We start from the raw sequence: 20371 nt of genomic DNA on the forward strand, positions 1-20371 counted from the left end.
AAGGATGATAAGGTATATTATGAACAACTTTATGCCAGTAAAATGAATGAATTCCTTGAAAAGCACAACATACCAAAATTAACACGTGAAGGAACAGTAATAATTCTGTGTCATTTAAAGAATGAATCTATAGTTGAAAGTCTTCCCTTAAAGAAAGTCTTCCCTTAGAGACCCAGGTGACTTCACAGCTAAATTTTTCCAAGAATTCAGATGAAATAAAACCAATCTTACACAAACTCTTGTAGAGAACAGAGAAATGCGAAACATGTCCTCACTTACTTTTTGAGGCCAGAGTAACACGAACACCGGTAACTGACAAAAACACTTCAAAGAAGAAAAATTACAGGCCTAAATAAAATATCAGCAAATCAAACCCAGTGATGCAAAGGGTAAGACATCACGATCAGGTGTCCCCAGAAGGTTGGTTTGATAATGGAAAATATCAATTACTGTAATTTACAACCTTAAACAGAATAAAGGAGAAAAACATATAATCAACTAAGCACCACAAAAGCAACTGGAAAGCTTCAAAAACCAACCCAAGATAAAATATCTCCCAGCAAACTACTAACAAAACTTAATTTGATAAAGAATATCCTAGAAGGGCTTCCCTGGTGGCGCAGTGGTTGAGAGTCCGCCTGCCGATGCAGGGGACATGGGTTCGTGCCCCAGTCCGGGAAGATCCCACATGCCGCGGAGCAGCTGGGCCCGTGAGCCATGGCCGCTGAGCCTGCACGTCCGGAGCCTGTGCTCCGCAACGGGAGAGGTCACAACAGTGAGAGGCCTGCGTACCACACACACACACACAAAATATAAACTTAAATAAATAAATAAATAAAAAGAATATCCTAGGAAACCTTCCAGTTAACATCACACTTCATGGTAAAATAGGAAACCTTTTCTCCTGTGTCTGGGAATGAGGTAAGGATTTCCACCATCACTACTTCTCTCCTACCCAATACAATAAGGCAAGAGAAAACAGTTAAAAAGTGTAAAGACTGAAGGGAAAAAAGTTGAATGTCATTATTTACAGGAGACAAGATTGTTCATGCAGAATCTGTGATAAGAATTAATCTAATTACCAAATCCATAATTAGGATTAATCTAATTATCAAAACGGATGGTAATTAGAATTTAAGTGAATTTAGAAAGATCACAGAATACAAGGTCAAAATAAAAGCAATAATGAGCTCACCAGCAATCAAGAAATTATTAGGCCAGGAAATGAGTGAAGACAGAAATCCAGAGGGGTAAGCAGAGCCGTGAGACTGATTTCAGGGCATCCGAAAACTTGAGGCTATGATGCTCTAAAGGCAACTTGTACATCAGGGTGCTAGGCATCTGGACTAGGAAAAGACGCCTAGAATCTGCCCCAAGTGAGGAGAGTCTTCTAAGAGAATCTCATAAAAAAACACAGAAGGCTACACCCTGAGTTTCAAAGTAAACAAATATACCGCTTCCCCCCATACCACTTTTTCCCCATCCAGGAGTCTGTAAAAAAAATTAGCTGACTCAAATCCTGACGCTGAGACAAAAAGAGGAAAAAAAGAATCAGCTGCTGAAATATAGTCTAATCTATGTATCTTTTTCCTTCTGGTTAACACTTTTTGTGTCCTATTTAAGAAATCTTTGCCCACCCTAAGTTATGAAGATATTTTGTCTTCTAAAACCAGTACGGTGTTACCTTTTGTGTTTAAATCCATAGCAACTGATTTTTGTGTATGATCAGATCAAGACTCATTTTATTCCATATTAATTTCCAACCAACCTATTGCCATTGATTGAAAAGACCATCTTTCTTCCACTGTACAGAAGTCTCATCCGTGTCATAAATCAGGTGACTATGTATGTGTGAATCTGTTTCTGAACCCGTCTGTTTCGTTAATCTATTTTGTCTATCCTTGCACCAATATCCCACTGTCTTACTGAGCACAGCTTTATAAGCTATAGTTGTGTGGTCCTCTAATTTTGTAGCTTCTATATTGCCTTAGCTAATCTTAGTCCCTTGCTCTTCCAAATAAATGTTAGGATCAGCTTGTCAGTTTTGACACATATATAAAGCCAGCTAAGATTTGGGACTGGGATTATACTGAACCTGTATCAACGTTAAGACAATTGTTCTCTTTATAATAATGAGTCTTTCAATCCATAACATGGTATATCCCTTCATTTATTTAGACCTTCTTTCATTTCTCTCAATTAGCTTTTATAGTTTTCAGTGTAGAAGTGTTATATATCTTCCAAACCTATAACTATGTATTTGATGTTTTCTGATGTCACTCAAATAAATCTTAGGAAACTATAAATAACTAAGCACAGGAATTTAAAAAAGAAAGAAAAGAGATATTAAGATACATGAAGAGAATATGATGGTCTAACATCTACTGAAGTCCCAGAAAGAGAAATAACAGAAAATGAGGCAGAAGCAATGCCCAATGAGATTAATGAATGAGATATTTGAATGAGATTAATGAATGAGAAGTTTCTAGAATTAATAAAAGACACTAACGCAAACATTCAAGCAGAACAAATGTAAAGAAATCCATCCTAAACCTATCCTAGTAAAACTACAAATAACAGTGACAAGATAAAGACCTTAAAAGCAGCAGTAAAGACATTGTTTTCAAAGAAGCAATAATTGTAACAGCAGGTGACATCTCATTGGCAATAACAATGGATACCATTTTCAATTCTGGGAGGATAAAACCATCAACACAAAATTGTATACCCGTCAAAAATACATCCACAAAATGTAAGCTAAATAAAGACATTTCCAGACTAACAAAACCTGAGATTTTGAAACCAGGGGACCTCCCCTAAAGGAAAATCTAAATGACATACTTCAAGAAGGAAATTATCCTAGATGGAAGGTCTGAGATGCACAAAGAAAACATGGGCATAGAAAGTGGTAAACATGTGAGCAAATCTAAACAGACACTGACTACGTAAATCATATAAAAGAGCAATAATATCTTGAAAGCTTTAAAAAGACTTTTCTGAAAACACACAAATATAATTGCTTAAATTGATAAGAAAGAGCAAAGTATCCTAAGGTACTCATTCAGGAAGAAGATATAGCTCTTAGTTAACTTTAGTTTTGGTTAAGTAGGCATGTTGAAGTGATTAGTATAACTACTAAAAGACTGGAAACAGAGTGAACGACCTCCAAACTTGCAAAGTTGGGGCAGGGGGGAATGAGAAAAGAGCAAATCAACCCACAAGAGGGCTACAAAGAAAAAGAAACACAGAAACAAGCAGAACAAATAAGAAGCACAAAATAAATTCAAATATATCAGTAATTAACATTAGTTATAAACGAACTTAACTGTTCTAATTAAAAAGCAAAGGTAGACTGGATTAAAAAGATTTTGAAAAATAAACTTCAAAGAACCAAAAATCACAAAGATCACATTATCTGAACACATGGAATTAACCTAGAAATCACATGAAGAGGAAAAATAAAAGATTAAGTAGAAAATGCCTTGTAGGTTAGGCAGTTAAGAAAGAGATCCCATCAAAACATCATCAGTTAACTGAGCCAGAGGTCATCTTCCCCAAAGGGATGCTGCAGGAGTTGAAGTGGAAGGACACAGGGAACAGAGGAAACACTCACTGACGCTCTCCCAAAATGTCTCCGATGCCTGACTGTTCAGTTGCCTCTTTTTCTGATAGAAATCATTCAGTTCAAAATACTGGTTTCTGCACTAATGCAATAACTATGGGCCTCACCAAATGTAACAAACATTGTATCACGAGTATATTCTTAGGTTTCTTTTCTTCCTCCTCTTCTATTTCTCTAGTCACCTCTTGGTTAAGAATACATTCCTCCACCAATCCAGTACCAAACACCACCAGAATTTCTTCAGGGGCCTGGATTAGGATTTTATGGATTACTTTCAATATGCCAAATGCCCCACCACTGGTATTTCTAATCATAAACTTGTATTTGCTGTTTGATCTCTCTATTACCTAATAAACATGCCGAACAAGCAGTTATTTCTAATATTTACTTAATCACTATCACTTTTGAGCCCAGAATAGTGTCACTTATAAAGAGAATGCTACAAACTGAGTGTATGGTTAATGATGAAACAAGAAAGATTTGACTAAGGAGGATACGTGTTTTTACGACAACCCCTTTACTAAGGGATATAGGGGGGCCCTACGCGAAGAACCACTTCCTATTCTCTCTGCAATTGATTTGATGAAATTCTAATTAGGACCAGAAGACAGACCTAGAACACTTCTTAAGGTTTTTACACTGTTTCACGAGTCTATTACCTTTACATTTCAAAAGAAATAAACTGTTATCACCACTCCACCTCCTGCAACTGATCCATCACCCTACTCCTGAAACATTCTCCCGTAGGAAAGCCTCTTGAGTGCAAGTGGCCAGCTCCTGACCTGTTGCTAGCGTGGACATCTCCTTCCCCTTCCCCTTCTCCTTCTCCCTCGGAGCCATCTCCTTCCTGATGTCCGGTGGTGGTGCTGATGGCGCCAGTGCTTGAACTGACACTTCCTGGTCCAGCCGGATGCCCCTCTGCTGTGGCATCACCATAAGCACTGCTCCGGCCAGATACTAGAGGGAAATGGTTTAAAAAGTGCAAATCAACTCCCAAAGCACGGTGGAATCCAGTGCATTCTGAAGTCAGCAATTACCTGACTGGTAGCTTTAGAAAATTTTTTTCTTCTGTGTGAAGGTCAATAAGGATTGAATTCACGATTTCGGCCCCACAGGACTAAATGACCAAATGACTCTCTGGGTACCCAAAGAACAGAAGATCTACCCACAAGAACAATTAATCTCAACTATGGATAAATTTCCATCTCATACTCCAGAAGAAACATATACTGATTTGGGAATCTCAAAGTTATCAGCTACTCTATATCTCTTCCACAAAAAATTTTCATATCCAATTTTTAAGCAGAGACTGATTTTTGAGATCAAACCAAAATGGCTTGTCATGCTTCCTCATTCTAGAATCCCAACCCCCACCAGCCAGTACAGATGGCCTGCTATATTAATATACCAGATCATTAACAATGGGACAGCCCAAAATCTCTTCCCCAACAGAAGAAGCAAAAACCACCGTAGGACTGATTTCAAAGTCATACCATAACTGTTTTCAATTAATCATGATTTGGGATTATGTATGCCATTTCTTTCTTCCACTAACAGATAATTAAACTTCCCCTTGCTGAAACCAATCCTAGGGCCCAGGCAGGGATTTCTATTTTGTCCCCACCCTCTCTGCCCAAGGATATCAGGACCTCCAGCCACATTACCACTGTGCTCGCCAGCCACCGAGTCCACTGCGCTTCCCCCGCTCTCCGAGCCCACACTACCACCGTGGTCAGCAGGGGAGGTCCGAAGGGTGGAACCATCAGTTGCTGCTGTGCTGCCCTCGTCGTCTGAGGCTGGAGCTGAGAGAGTAACGAGAGCTGTTACAGGTAAAAACCCCTCTTCGGGGCAAAAGCATCAAACTACATAGTGCAGAAGACACAATGCAGTTTATACATCCTGTTGTCAAAGAAAAAAGGGAAGGATCTGCTTTGCTGGTTAATCACTAACAGGGACAAACACTATACATGGTGCATTGCAAACAGTACTTAGACAGAAGTGAAAACCCAGTTCACTGGGCATTTCCTTCGCTGTTACATCACAGTGCAAGTAAAACAGTGCAGAGATTCAAGAAGAATCTGTGACATGGACACTCAGTTTTCTAGCTAAAATGCTTCACGGTCACCATAGTCTAGGTGTTACTGACACCTGCTGAGATCGGAAAATAGCCACTACCATTCAAAAGCATAGATTCTGAATTTTCATGAGATTTGTTTTGCCATCAATTTATGCTTATGCTAGGAAATCACTTATCATGAGCTCTCAAATCAACCCTGTTTTTTTAATCAGGTGGTCCAGAGGGGAGCTCATTCGGAAATTTCAAACTTCCTAATCGTCCTCATCAGATGCTAATAACGAAGCAAGGAAATTCCCCAGAGACAGCCACAGCATCCAGGATCAGGGCTGAGCTGAGACAGGAGGAAAATGCTGGATGAGACACATGGGGGAGAAAAGCCAAGACAGCCACAGAGCACAGTAGGAACATAACTGGCACAGCACAACAGTGACCCCCAAGCCTGAAATGACAGCAACTAAAGAGACCTAAGAAAAGCAACAAGCCATGACAGCAGGCGAGAGGGGACAGCCCATTTCTCCCTTTCTTATCTATCCAAGATAAAACGCCCAAAACAAAAAAACAAAGAAAAAAAAAAAAAAGAAACAAATAGAGGGACACATCAGTCTGGAAACTCTCAATCAACCCTTAAATTACTCAGGGGCCGATTTTCCAGTAGATTCTTCAGATGTCCCATCCTCCTCTATTTGGTCCAACTCTCCGCTCAGGACATATTTTTTTTCTTATCAGATTAGGAAAAGTGATTGAAAGTACACACAAAATGAGGTCTGAAGATTTCCTATGCATTTGAATTGTCCATAAAAACCCTATCCACCAAGCTCAGATCCCACGCTGACCTGAAGTGTAACTCAGCTTCTTGTAGCTTCACTTTTATTTGCAAATGAAGAGAAAAAAGTTAAAAGGTTTGAGCTCCATTTCTCGTCTCCCTTTTGAAACTGTCTAAAATGTTAGAACTCTGGTGAAGAACCCTGAAAGCTGTGATTTAAGCTCTAAAGCCGATCAACCTGCAAGCTGTTCTCTTGGCCTTTCCTTGGGGAATTAGCTGAAGCCAGGCAGCATGCAAAGTGTAGGGAAGCAGAGCCATGAATGCCTTTGCCAAGCTGCATCACTATGCCTTCCACACCCGCATTTCTAAAGCAAAGGCACAAGCAGGAAGTCCAGGATGGCCTGTCAAAGCAGCTGCCCATTACACTCTCACAGCGTTGGAAACGAGGCCTGAGGGTCCTGGGGCCCTGAGCCGCGCTCCTTGCTGTGGACAGTTACCTGATGCTGTGGTGTCAGAGAGGGTTCCTGCGTCCAGAGAGGAAGAGCTGGGTGCCTGGCCGGACAGCCCCAGGCTCTGCAGGCCCAGGGCACTGCTGCTGCTGCCTGGGAAACAAGTGGAGAGTGAGCACAGCATCCCCTCCAGACCCCATCCACAGCGCCGCTTGGCCACCTGCTGCCCTCAGGAGTCTAAACTCACCAGCGTGTGACCCCCTTTGGCCTAGAGGAAGTTACTCAACAGCCACTGCTGTCCACCCACCAAATTTAGTTACAGAGATGGTGGAAGCCTTCCTTCAGCTCAGGCAGGACACAGGCTGGAGGAATCTAACAGATTTGGGAGGAAACAATCCAAAAGACCAAACTAACAGAAACTATGAGATTGGCTCCCAGACTAAAAATCCCACCGTGATCCCTCTCACTCTCCACCTGTATCTCTGAACAGCTCTCACCCAGATCAACCTCTCTCCAAATCTGGGGACGAGCTAAGTCAGCTGGATATCAGTAACTGCCAAACCCTCTTTCCTGTGCAAGGCCAATGGGCCACTGTATTCCTGGCATTGCCTTCTACCTTGCTGGTCCTGCTGCAGGCTCAGGGCAATGGCTAGTTCAACCATAGTCTCGTCATCTGCATCAGGCGGGATGTCCAGCATGGGGGGGAAGCCCTCTGCGCCTGCCAGCAGGGCCTCCAGGGGAGAGGGGTTGCCATTGTTGACATTTTCAGCTGTCTCCAGGACCATCGACTCAGACTGCAGAGAGAAAGCTCTGTCAGTGTCCCGTGGTAAACGGCAGCTTGTGGAATAAGCTGAATAAGAGCTAGAGGAGAGTTCTGAGGCTCCTCCTCCCCTCTCCTGCTGCCAGAGACTCACCACCATCTCAAAATCTCCGTGGTCCACCTCACTCTGTTCCTGGCTTTCCTGACGGATGTGACCACCATTCGGGATCCCTGACGACTGCATTTTCTCATCTGCGTCATCATCGTCATCATCATCCTTGTCTCCTGAGTCAAAGAAACCCCAGTCACCTGAGGGTGCTTGCTCCTTCCTTCCTCGGCGTGTGGTAAGATAAGCTATTACATAGCAAACAAAAACCAAGACAAGCAAGCTACCAGCTAGTGCCCTGTGCTTTAGAGATAAATTCCAGGGAGCCGTGCCTGGCCTTGTTCTCCTGCTTCCTGGACCTAGCAGGATCTGGGAAGGTGGGGCTGGCAGTGACAGCCTGCTCCACTTAGGAGAAGTCTTTTCCAGCTGATGAAGGAAAACAGAAACAAAAACCCTTGGATTCCATAAAGCAGAAAAATCTAAGACCAGCAGGTCCCATGAGCTTGTGCCAACCCTCAGGAGACCCTGGACAAGACAGGGAAAATAATACAATTGAGATGTTTCTTTATTATCTGTCACGGCAGCTTGGAGTGTTATCTTACTTTTCTTCCCCCAAAACAACTGGGTCAGTGAGATTTTCACACTACATAATCATTAAGAGAAGAACCAATTGTGATGTGAAACCATCGAATGAAAGCTGGTTCTTTCAGCACAGCACTGCAGGTCCTACCCGGACCAGCTTCTATATGAAGGGGAAAAGCCTTCTAAAAAGGGAGAAGCCCAGGTTAGACTCCTAATTATCAGAAAAGGGTGGAGACCTTGCCTTCCACTCAATGGGCTGAAAAAGTATGTGGATATGACCTTAACCGGAAACATAAGCTATCCGGACTCTAGCTTCTCCACAGAGAAAAGATGTACAAACCGTTGCCTGACTCATCAAAAGCTTAAGATGAATGATACTCGAGGAAGGTTGTCTGAAGGTCGTGAAGCTGCATGCGCTCCTCTAAACCTGCACTGGACCACACAGTAGCCACAGCCACTAGTTACAACGTGGCTAGTCCACATGGAGATGTGATGTTAGTGTATACAGTATGCACTAGATTTTTTTATTATTGGAGTATAATTGCTTTACAATGTTGTTAGTTTCTGCTATACAATGAAGTGAATCAGCTGTATGTATACCTATATCCCCTCCCTCTTAGACCTCCCTCGCACCCACCGCCCCACACTAGATTTTTAAGACAGTACAAAAAACATTTTTAAGAATGGAAAATATTTTACTAATAATCTTTTATATTATGTGTTGAAATAATATTTTTGATATATTGAATTATCAGTAAGTTAATTTCAAATATTTCTTTACTCTTTATCAGGTGACTAAAATAAAATTTTAAACTATGTATGTGACTTACATTGGAAGTTTAACTTCTGAGCTAAACCAAGTAACTGGAGTTACACAATATACTGCTGCTAAGATTTAGACAATTGGTAGAACTGCTTTTCCTAAAATGTTAAATGCTACGTCCTTGACTTGTATCCAAGTGTATCAAGAGGGAAATTTGCTGTCAATCTTATTGTAGGTAAGTCCCCTGAAGACACTACCCATTAGGCAACAAAATGGACCCTTAATGTAAGAGCTTTCATGCGGGGAAATTTCTCATTTCCTGGAAAATGGTGGGTTTCTTCTTTAGTCACTGTGATTTTTGAACTGTTCTCATTTTATTTTCACTCTGGCTTTTGGGAAGCTTTCAGCCAAAAATAAGATCTTCACTTAACAACCATGCAGGACTTTGTGATGTAAATTTTATGTTCTTGGCTTGATTTTACTACTGTACCTTTATTTTCCCCTGGCCTCGATTTTCCTTCTTTTTATTCTACTTACTATGCGTTTTTTATACACCACCTTCAATTCTTCATGGAATAAGGCGGCGTAAAACAATGGATACATAACCAGAAGTCTCCAGGGCCTTGGTCAACACGAGCAGCACGTCCTAGTGCTTTATTTCCCTTCTCCCCCCGCCACACTTGCACAAGCCTAAACCCAGACCTCACATTACCCATTGGAGTGTTGCTTCGAGGGGAGGAGGGCAACGTCACATGTCTCCGCTTGTTCCTCGGCCTTAGGACTCGAATTAGAGCTTGTTTACAAGAGAAGCTCACAGCAGGATCCTGAGGTTGAAAGGAAACCATCATTCTTAGGTTTTAATATTATTCATGAAACTGCCTATAAATACTTTCCTTTCTTGGACAATCACATGCATGTGGAAGATCTGCCTGCTCTCACCTGCAACCTGCGGAATCAGGTCAGCAGTTAAGCCCATTTCCCTGACCTGGCATATAGAAGCCCCATATGCTACATTCTTGTATCTTAGCTCCTGGTAATAGACTGGCAGGTCATTTGGCCCTGAAGTCCCTCTGGCTGTCTACAAATTGGTTTTGGCTTTTCATCAGATGACCAGGCTCACTTAGCTCTGTTATAAAATCAGTACTTCCAACACTAGCTTCTATGCCAGAGTCACTGGAAATAGATCTTGATGATGTTCCTTCAGGTACTCATTTAATTAATACTTACTTAGCATTAACTATGAAGCAACCATCAGCATATTCCCTGGGGACTCAGCACTGAATAAAACAAACCAAGTCCATTCCTTTTTCAAACCCTTCTTTCCATGGAATGAGTAAGATGTTAAAGGTTTTACTGATATGTAAAATTCTTAATTCCCATTACACCCTCCTTTAAGTCTGTTTTATTTCATTAATTAGCAAACTTATAAAAAAAATTTTTTCCAGACATTCCCAGATAAGGATTATCTGGGGTTGTAATGATACGTACAGGACACAGTAGCATCTGCATGTATATCTTGGATGCTGTATTAATACAGTCCAGCTCACAGGTACAGTAGCCATGGATAATGTCTACCAGAGCATTAACGGTAGCTTCAATATGAGTTAGGCCTAAAGGGGAGAAATAGATGGTGAAAAAACTTCTAACTACTTGACAGTCAAAGACAAAAGTACAAATTCTTATGCCCACGTAAAGGTCAAGCTAACAAGAAAATGACAAGCACACACAGCAAAACAACACACACACGTAGAATGTAGGCTGTAGGCATTGTTTGTGATTTATTAATAGTCTCCTAAATCTCCCAAACTGTCTCCAAAAGCCTTTCCAAATATCCTGCACCACAGAAATAAATAGGTGTCTACACTCTATGGATATCAAGAGACAGGGCAGAGAAATGTGAAGAGCTGAGCAGAGTCTGAATGTTCCCTACTATCTCCAAACCTTAGGTGATAAAGATGACCCTAACAGGCCTTTTGGGTTTACTGCCCAAGCAATGTCCAAACACAAATGAGTAACAGGGGTCCTTCTACTTTTCTAGATTGCTATTCAGAACCTTATTACTCTTCCACCTAAAAACCTTAGTGTGAAAAGTTAGATACCAAAGGCAGCAGTAGCTTAGAAATAAAATAATTCTCTAGTATGATGCTTTTTGGGTTTTGTTTTAAATAAATAAATTTACTTATTTATTTGTTTGTTTACGGCTGCACTGGGTCCTTGTTACTGCGTGCGGGCTTTCTCTAGTTGCGCCAAGTGGGCTTCTCATTGTGGTGGCTTCTCTTGTTGTGAAGCATGCTCTCTAGGTACGCGGGCTTCAGTAGTTGAGGCACACGGGCTCAGTAGTTGTGGCTCGCAGGCTCTAGAGCACGGGCTCAGTAGTTGTGGCGCACGGGCTTAGTTGCTCCGTGGCATGTGGGATCTTCCCGGACCAGGGATCAAACCCGTGCCCCCTGCACTGGCAGGCGGATTCTTAACTACTGCGCCACCAGGGTAGCCCCCTCAAAGACTTTTTTAAAAACAATTATAAACACCACTAAGGGGACACGCACGCACACACTTCTTTACGTGAAGTGTTCAATCCGACATGAGAGATACAAGAAAGTCCTACTTCTCTGCTACACTGCTAAATTCCTCTAATCAGGAACATTGATCTCACAGGCTTCTGTTTCCTAAATATTCACTAAATATCCACTCTGGAAGAGATAGATGATGAAGGCTAAAGGTGAAGAGTTCAATCTGTTCCAAGAAAAAACTTACATCAGGCTTCACTATCAAGTATCCCTTTTAACATGATACCTGGCAGGCAGGCAGGTGCCAAGAAGGCATTCTTGGGTTTGGATGCATGGAGTTTCCAGAAGTGGTTCACCAGCTGGGTGATGAAACTACAGCAGTCCCCCTCCAACTGCTTCTGAGGTTCTCTCCCCTCATCCGCTCCTTCTAAGCAGGAGAAAAAACAAATTATTAACGATGGTAAATCTAAGATGGAATTTAATTTAAGGTTAACTCAGGTCAAGGAAGCTTGCCTGGGGAGGGAGTTTCAAGTGGGGCCCCAGTCAATATGCCAACTATCCCTAGACTCCAGCAGGCACATCTAGGAAAAAAACAGTCTGGGAAAGGAATATCACAGAAAACATTGTATGTTAGAATTAAGTAGAAGGGGAGCATTCAGGAGCTTACAGCAGATTCAGAGATCTCAGGTGCAACTGTTCAACTTCTAAAAGCTAGGGGAACATCTGCAATTTTCTAGAATGATTCGTGAATTACAGTATTAGAGGAGGAACAGGATGATGACAGCATATGGAAATATGTAAGTAACAGAACTGTAAAGGCATCAATAAGCTCTATTTGATGAAAGCAAAGCAGGTTTGGTACACAGCCAATGTGAGGAGAGAGGAGGAAATAGAATCAAGCACTGAGAAAGGCTACAGATATTAATAAAATACTGGCAAAAGTACAGCACGAAAGCAAAAGACATGATCCTATTACTTTCAAGCAACCAGGGCACAAGCTTAACTTTACCCTGAAGATCTTAAAGAAGTAGTAAATTCAGAGACAGATTATATCTGATGTCCAGAGCACTAAATAAACTCAAGAGTAATGCAAGGGGTAAGTACTGGAAACAGTATTTACTTAGAACGATACAATTCTAATGTCAAAAGCCCTTCAAGATATAAAGACAAGAGAGTAAAATCCCTGTCTCAGAGCATGATGTCAGTCAGAAGCCAGTGAGAACAAGAAGATGATGAGAGAGTAAAGAAGGTGGTGTAGCAAGCAGATTTCAGGACCACGGCCATACAGGCCAAGTTCACCTGTTTCCATCTGGGGCAGCTTTGACTCCGTAAAGTGGACAAGGTTATTAGGGCGCATGATGGCAATGGAGCGAGCTGTGATCACCAGCCTCTGGAAGACCTCAGGGTCCAAATCCTTGCCTTCTTTGCTGGATGTGTTGAGACACTGCACAGCTTTGCTCAGCAAGGCCTGATCCTACAACAAAAGAATCACAGAGGATGAACCAAAAGCAAGGAAGGCCTGGGCACTAAAGCACAGAGGAGAGGGGAACCGACAGATCATCAGGCTGGCTACCTCCACTCCAGAGAACAGGTTAATTACCATGGACTACCTGGAACAAACCTTCAAAGCAGCCCAACACAGTTCAACTTCTTCATATAATAAAACGCTAACGACACTTAAAAAAAAAAAATCAAAAGCCATGAAATCAGTACCAAAGTATGACAGGAAAACTAGAAATACCAGCCAATTCTCCAGAGCTACATACAACATCCCGGATCTCCTCCCTATGGAAGTCATTTCTTCGCAGGTTCATACCAAAACTATGTTTCCAAAAGCGCCTTTCCTTGACAGGTTCAGCAGGTTAGCTCGCACTTCTCAGCTCTCTGGGTCGGAGGCACCAAGGCATCTGGGCTGGCGGCTTCCTCCTCACGGATCTGAACTGTCAACAGTCTCTCCCATTTTTAGAAACTGGCCTAACTTACTGCCTTCAGTCGCTACTTACTTTTATAGGTGAGACCCTCTCTCCCCAGATTTCCCCCTCAGTCTCTCCAACAACCACTTACCAAATTCATCACAAGCAAGTACACCTCACTGAGGGCTGTGGCACAGGTGCAGGAGTGGAAACACCAGGAGCCCTGACCTCCTGAGTGACTTCCCGCCCCACTCTTCCAGTGAGCAGCCACCCCTCCTCAAGCATCCCTCCCCTCCCTTCCTTAAATCTTCCTGATCCTATTAGATAACAGAACAAAATGAATGCAAACCAGTGGCCCATTACTGGCTTGTCCTCATTTTGAGTGATAGTTATTAATTTCTCAGGAGAAACTTTAGGATGTGTGGGTCTAATCTCAACGCTCTCCTCTCCCCACCTTATTTTGCTACGCCTTTGCTTTACATCCAAAAAACCAACTTGCTCGATTCCTGTCAGTACCACAACTTACGCTTCGACAGAAGGCACCCCTGATTACCTTGTGGCTGTGATAGGCTGAGCGGCTGGTGTGCAGGCTGGCCAGAAGGCTCTTGGACTGCTGCTGGACACTGGCAGGCGCTGGCAGGGACAGCAGCAGAGTGGCCAGCTCCTGAGCTGCATTCTTGTTTCTCTCCTGATGCAGAAGACAGCAGGGTTGTCACTAACCCCACCAAATCCATGCAGGATAAACTGCCCACACGCTGCCCCCCACGCCTTCCTCCCTTCTCAGCCACCAGGACTAGGTTAGGCTCCACGGACCGCAAGGAGCAAAACAAAGAATTTCAGAAATTATAATCCTCCCACAATACAGGTAAAGAGAGTCCAAGGTCATGACTCCCAGAACAATGTTCTTTAATCAGAACATTGATTATTCATCCTATTGTACAAAACACTCTCACTATGGGTCCCCCAAAAGTAGGACATAAGGCCTTAAGCTGAAGACTCCTCTGGATCACCTTTGCAAATCAAGATTATGCTATGAATGTTCTTTAGCTGCGAGGCTTCAAGGCCTCTGATGACTCCACTGACTTCCTGCCTCTTCAGAAAGCTCCCATGTGCTTTAAAAAAGTAACTTGGGGCTTCCCTGGTGGCGCAGTGGTTGAGAGTCCGCCTGCCGATGCAGGGGACACGGGTTCGTGCCCCGGTCCGGGAAGATCCCACATGCCGCGGAGCGGCTGGGCCCGTGAGCCATAGCTGCTGAGCCTGCGCGTCCGGAGCCTGTGCTCCGCAACGGGAGAGGCCACGGCAATGAGAGGCCCGCGTACCGCAAAAAAAAAAAGTAACTTGCCTTCTCGATGATTGGGCCAACAGCAAAGCAGCTTTCCAGGGCTTCTAAAGAACTCACAACCAGCCTAGGGAGACAGAAGAGTGGTGTGAGTATGACAACCCTTCTCTCTGCCTGGTGCTTTAGCCTGCAGACTACAGTCGTGAGGACCTTGGGGACAGCTAATGAATGCCAAACACAAAATCAAAGCACAATAAGACCTGCCACAGGCACCATGCATATCGTTTCCTTGTATTACAGGCCAGAAGAAACCTGGCTCCTGCTCGGAGATCAACCTGAGGCCATGTTCATAATCTGTAACTCAAAGACAGGGCTTTTCTTCCTCAAAGCGGATAAATGTGCTTCCTCCTGCTGCCTGCGGCAGGGATCCCTGAGAAGGGCTTAACAGTCTTGATGCAATGGGACCCGAAGCTCAGGTGCCCCATAGATCAGTAGGCAGAGGGGACACACAAAGGGAAAGGTTAAAACCATCTTCTTATACTGGGAGAGCTGGGGTTATATTTTACTTACACCTCCAAGAAAATGCACAAAGGCACTTCGTATGAATTCCCCAAGTACGGAGAAGAGAACAAACTGTATTTTCAGGTGCATGCCAATTGCCAACGTTCAAAGGGTACTATAAAGCACCTTTAGGAAACTGGGCAATTTTCTCTAAGGGAAGGACAGGAAACCCAACCACTGAAGGGTACCAAGTGACACGCTCCCAAGGGCTCACTCCTGTGGGTTTAATGCAGCACAGTGAAAAGACCAACATCCTGAGGGCTGAAGCTCTGGACAGAGAGGGCAAAGTGTGGAGAAGGCAGCTGGAGAGAAAAAGGTCAAGGGGCAGAGGAAGGCAGTAAAGAGCCAGGAAAGAGAGACCTGGGACATAAAACCACGGTGGACAGAACAAGCTCTCTGGTGGCTTTTCAGACAGTAGAACTTTTCCACTGTCCCGGCGCCCCCTCCCCGCTTCTCATCCACTGTAGAGAGGGAGCAGAGAGGGATGGGGTAAGGAAGGGGACGCCAAGAGTCTGAAGCGGCCGACACCAAGCACGCACGTACAACCCTCCGCATTCTCCACTTTGACACGGGACAGCTCTGCAGCCATGCAATGACCAGAACAGAAAGAAGCAGGAGGACTTTTCCACAGAAGCGGAATCAACGCAAAGCCACGCCATCGGTTACACCGCTCTCTGACACACACTCGCTCGTGCAGAGAAAAGAAAGAGGGCATACTAACCGGTCCAGCTTGGTTAGGGACTCAGTTTCAGAACTTGGGGGAGAAGCAAAAGAAAAAAAAGGAAAAAAATGTGACGCTCAGAGAAACCCGGAAATACATCCTAAGCAAACAATATAAGAATAGGGTGGGGGGCGGAAGAAAGAGAGAGAAAAGGGGTTGGGTGGGGAGGCTGCTGGCAGGAGGCCGTGATTCCAAGCCAGGCTATTCCTACGACTTACAATGTAGGAACTGAACGTCTTACATCCCGCATCTGCCACGGCAAACCAGCAGCTCCCCAGCGCAAAGAAGCCAAGCGCAATGCTTAAGAAGGCCACTGGGGGGAGCCTCAGGAGGCTCTGCACTCTGCTACAAGATGCCTGGGACAGCCTCTTGCCAGCAGCGTTATTACCACATGAAATAGCTGCTGCAGAGGAAGATGAGAAGACGATGAAATCGGAATGAAAGGGAAGATTTTCCCCTATAACTTCAGCAAGACTAGATCCTAATCTATAATACTGGCTTAAGCATCTTCTGGTCAGCAGCCTCTGGCTACTCCAAAGGGTACCTGAGCTTATTAAGAGAAGGGAAGGGACAGAAGGGTCCAGGCAGAGCCCTGGGAGTCAGATGGCTCTGAGCCGCCTCCAGGCCTTGTCGGCACACTAAGGAGACACTGCGTGAAATCCTGAAAAAATCACAGGCCAGACTTGGGACACTTAGAGGCTCACTCTCTCGAGACACAGGTTCTGCTGGGAGAGTGAGAACCGGTGAGAACTGAATTCAGCCCCTGTCAGTGCCGGTACCTCTCCAGGACAGTTCCACTCGTGGTGGTAGGGGCAGCTGAATCACTGTCTCCCGTGCCATTGCTCTGGCTCAGGTTTGCAGGACAGATGTTGCTGACGGAGGCAGAAGGGAACTCTTCCGGGGGCTCATCAGGCCAGCCAAACTGCTCCTTAGTCTTGCCATAGACTTTCACAGCATCGATCATGGTGACACCTGCTGGATCCACCGAGGCCCCAACTGCAGTGAGCAAGAGCAAGCTTTTAGGAGGCACATTCCCTGAAGGGTCGCCGCCACCGCCTACAAAGCAAAGACCAGACTAGCTGGGACAAAGTCCCAAGCCTCATCCATTTCACAGGCATAGAGGGACTTTATCTCCTGAGACTTCAGTAGCACTTTCATCGTGTATAGGTGCTGAATACGTGTAGAAACAGTTCCATGGACCAAAAGCCCATGAAGTCTCCTACTCAGAAGAAGAGGCCCCAAACACCGGTGTAGGGATCCTCTGGTGCTATCAGGGTACCGTACCTCCCAACTCCACCCCCAGGGATCTCTAAACACTCCTTTTGTTCAAAGCACAGATCATCATCATGAATGAATACCAAGAGCAACTGTTTCTGGAAGGAAAAGTATCAGACAGGTGGCCAGTAAACGGTAGGGAACGTTGCCCGCCCTATGAAAGGCTCAGGGATGTGTACTCTGAGGGTTTAAAGGCATTGCTAACCATCTCTCAGTGACATGTGCCCTGAGGCCTGCATCTGCGCCTTAAGAAAGCCTTGCAATTTCACATGCTAATCTTGCTGCCTACACATGCAGGCAGCCCCATCAGCAAGGCTACCCAACCCTACAGAAGTGAGCCCTGAAGCAGAGTTTTGCCCTGTCTTTACCCCTCCCATTCTCGAGTATATCCCTTTCCTGTAATCTTGCTTCCTTTATATCGCAAACGAAGCTCAAAGTTTCATGATGGCAGAGACCACAGAGCTATCAGCAGAGCAGACGGTTCCTAGAATACTGGAAAGCCACAGAGAAGTGGCCACCCAGTCAGAATTCATAACGAGAAGGATACAGTCTATGCCAGGGGCTGGGGACTCACTGAAGAGGTTCAGCTTCTTATCGGCCTGCAGGGCTTCTTCTCTGGTGAAGGGGAAGTCAAACCAGCGTGAGCGACTCAGGTTAAGCTGCATGGTTCTGCCGAAGATCTCAATATATGATGGGGCCCGTTCAATTGCCTGGGTCCCAATCTGGATCCGCATGCCTGTCATCACCATAGTGCTGTTGTTGTTACTGATCTCAATGGTGAAGCCACCAGGCTGGAGGGAGAAGAGGCACATATCATACAATTACTGCAAGTTCTTAAGGGCAAACTTTCGATCCTTCCTGTGACAGTGACACAATGCGTGATCCTACAAAAGACCTTTATCCTTTTTAACTCCTCAGCACTGACTTCTTTTCTTCCAAGGATGGGAAAACAGAAGCAGGGAGTAGACTCTTCAGTTTCAGGCTTCTTTCTCCCCAGCATTAACCACCTCCTGCCGCCCTGTGCACAGGAACCCTATGACAACATGGGAATAGGAGCCCTCTGGCATGGAAGCGAGAACATTCATTCATTCTAGGGACCACGAAACTAGAATCAAGGGCTAATGACTGTGAGTCTTGCATTCTAAGAGGAGATGTGTCCTCAAACCTTCTAAATGTGTCCTCGAGTCCTTCTACCCAGCACGGTGCAGTCAGTCCTCACCTTGGTGTTGGCCACATACATGCCAGTGGAATTCAGCCGGTGCTTTATCTGTTGTGCGTTGTAGACCTGCAGGAGGTCATTACCACCAAACTCCACATCTGTCAGCTGCTGGTTGTGTTCAAAGAAGTCAATGGGGAAGGTCACTTGGCTAGATGTGCGAGTTGCTGTGGAGAACAGCATCAGATTGCCACGGAGCAACATTAGTGCGATCCCTACCACCTCTGTGCTCCTAAGCTCACACGTGCTCCCTAATCTTTCTAGGCCAACTCGGGATTATAAGGTTTGCATCGGTATGATGCCTACACGCGGTCAGCTGTCCAACAGTCATCATCCCCAACCACAACACAACCTAGCGGGGCGAAGAAATCTGATGTCAGTATTGGGTACACTTAGTAACAACAAGCTCTCTCGGAGCTGGTTTATTTAAAATAAACAAAGGAAACGATTTCTTTACAGGAAGATGAGCTGCATGATATCTCAAACACAGACTCTAGAACAAATTCCGCAGAGTGGGGTGAACCTGTAAAGATCTTTGCTCAACCCGAGTCACTCACTCGTAAACTCAAGCTTTCACTCCCTGAAGAGTCCTCCTCCATCACTCAAGAGCAAAGACTTCCAGCTCAGACACCTATGACGGCTTCTACACCAGTCGGCGAGGATGAACCAGCCAAAGGATCTACTCCTCCATCAGTTCCATCCTGCACACCACCTCAGGGAAGCCATTTTTCTTAAACCCAGAGAAAGCCATCTCAAACCAGGTCCAAGAGAGAATTCTTTCCTGGGCACCTAGGAACTGCTGCCTGAAGTGGACAGCCAACAGGTGCTTGCCGTGCACAGAATGCTGAGCGGCCTCCGGAACCTTGACCCTGCTTCTGAGAAACTAGCCAGCACAGTCTCTACCTTTATGAGCTACACAAGCAGGACAGTCCCTGTTTCTTCACGGCTATCTACAACAGTCTACTCTAAGTCCCCGACCCCTACCAGTCTTCTGAGGAGGGGCCTTACTGATGGTAGCTGTTTTGCGCTTTCGAACAGGCTTCATTATGCTGATGACACTGCTGGGCTGCAGGGAGGGCTGAAGCCAGTAGGAGGTGTTCTCCACGTTGGCCATGTAGATGCGCAGGCTGCCATCCTCACACAGCAAGATCATCGTTGTCCGCTGCTGCTCATTGCAGGCTGTGTGCCTGATGGCGACCATGTCCTGGATCTAGGAGGAGGGGACAGAGGAGTGGTAGTTCCCGCACCTATAGATCAGAACCTACAGAAAGAGGCAGAGAAGCAACTGGATTCGTGGTCAACTGAGGGGGTGCCGAGGCTGCCAAAGAAAAGGCGTCTAGGAGAAAATTCTTCTATAGGCCTCCATTGCAAGAGCTGGCAAAGTGACATGACATACAAATATAAAAAGAGAGCAGGTTCACAGTCTATTCAAGTGATGGGAGAACGGGGCACTGACCTTTGCTTTGGCAGGAAGAGTCTTAATCTCCTGGATGAGGAAAGTGTCTGGTTTCACCATAACTACCAGGGGCACTCCTGTAGTTTGCTGGACACAACACACCAAGCCAGGGTGGTTCATCACCTCAGACCACTGGCAAAGGGCAGGAGACGTCTTACTGCCACCATTGGAACTACAGACAACAAAAGTGGCCACAGTTAGGGTGTCAATCACCATCTAACAGTTCTTTTCTTGACCTAAAGGCCATCCTCACGAACCACTGGACTCTCAGAGCAATATACCCACCCAAGGACTCAAATTACCCACGAGTCTCAGTCTTAT

The 20371-nt window shown here is 44.8% G+C and overlaps 1 protein-coding gene across 1 annotated transcript in view; it reads right to left on the minus strand.

The window, feature by feature from the left end:
- Positions 1 to 20371, minus strand: part of UBR4 (ubiquitin protein ligase E3 component n-recognin 4) — a 127572-nt gene that overhangs the window by 56708 nt on the left and 50493 nt on the right. Inside the window, exons 45-60 of the mRNA XM_065885888.1 lie at positions 20051 to 20222; positions 19603 to 19804; positions 18598 to 18761; positions 17953 to 18169; positions 16883 to 17099; positions 14885 to 14948; positions 14096 to 14230; positions 12929 to 13103; positions 11916 to 12056; positions 10611 to 10732; positions 9835 to 9946; positions 7826 to 7956; positions 7528 to 7705; positions 6960 to 7064; positions 5287 to 5424; positions 4405 to 4579 (exon numbers count right to left, since the gene is read on the minus strand). Coding sequence (XP_065741960.1) covers positions 4405 to 4579; positions 5287 to 5424; positions 6960 to 7064; positions 7528 to 7705; positions 7826 to 7956; positions 9835 to 9946; positions 10611 to 10732; positions 11916 to 12056; positions 12929 to 13103; positions 14096 to 14230; positions 14885 to 14948; positions 16883 to 17099; positions 17953 to 18169; positions 18598 to 18761; positions 19603 to 19804; positions 20051 to 20222 — 2448 coding nt within the window. The remainder of the gene's footprint in view (positions 1 to 4404; positions 4580 to 5286; positions 5425 to 6959; positions 7065 to 7527; positions 7706 to 7825; positions 7957 to 9834; positions 9947 to 10610; positions 10733 to 11915; positions 12057 to 12928; positions 13104 to 14095; positions 14231 to 14884; positions 14949 to 16882; positions 17100 to 17952; positions 18170 to 18597; positions 18762 to 19602; positions 19805 to 20050; positions 20223 to 20371) is intronic.

Source organism: Phocoena phocoena, chromosome 1 (genome assembly GCF_963924675.1).
Source record: "Phocoena phocoena chromosome 1, mPhoPho1.1, whole genome shotgun sequence".
Classification (NCBI taxonomy): domain Eukaryota; kingdom Metazoa; phylum Chordata; class Mammalia; order Artiodactyla; family Phocoenidae; genus Phocoena; species Phocoena phocoena.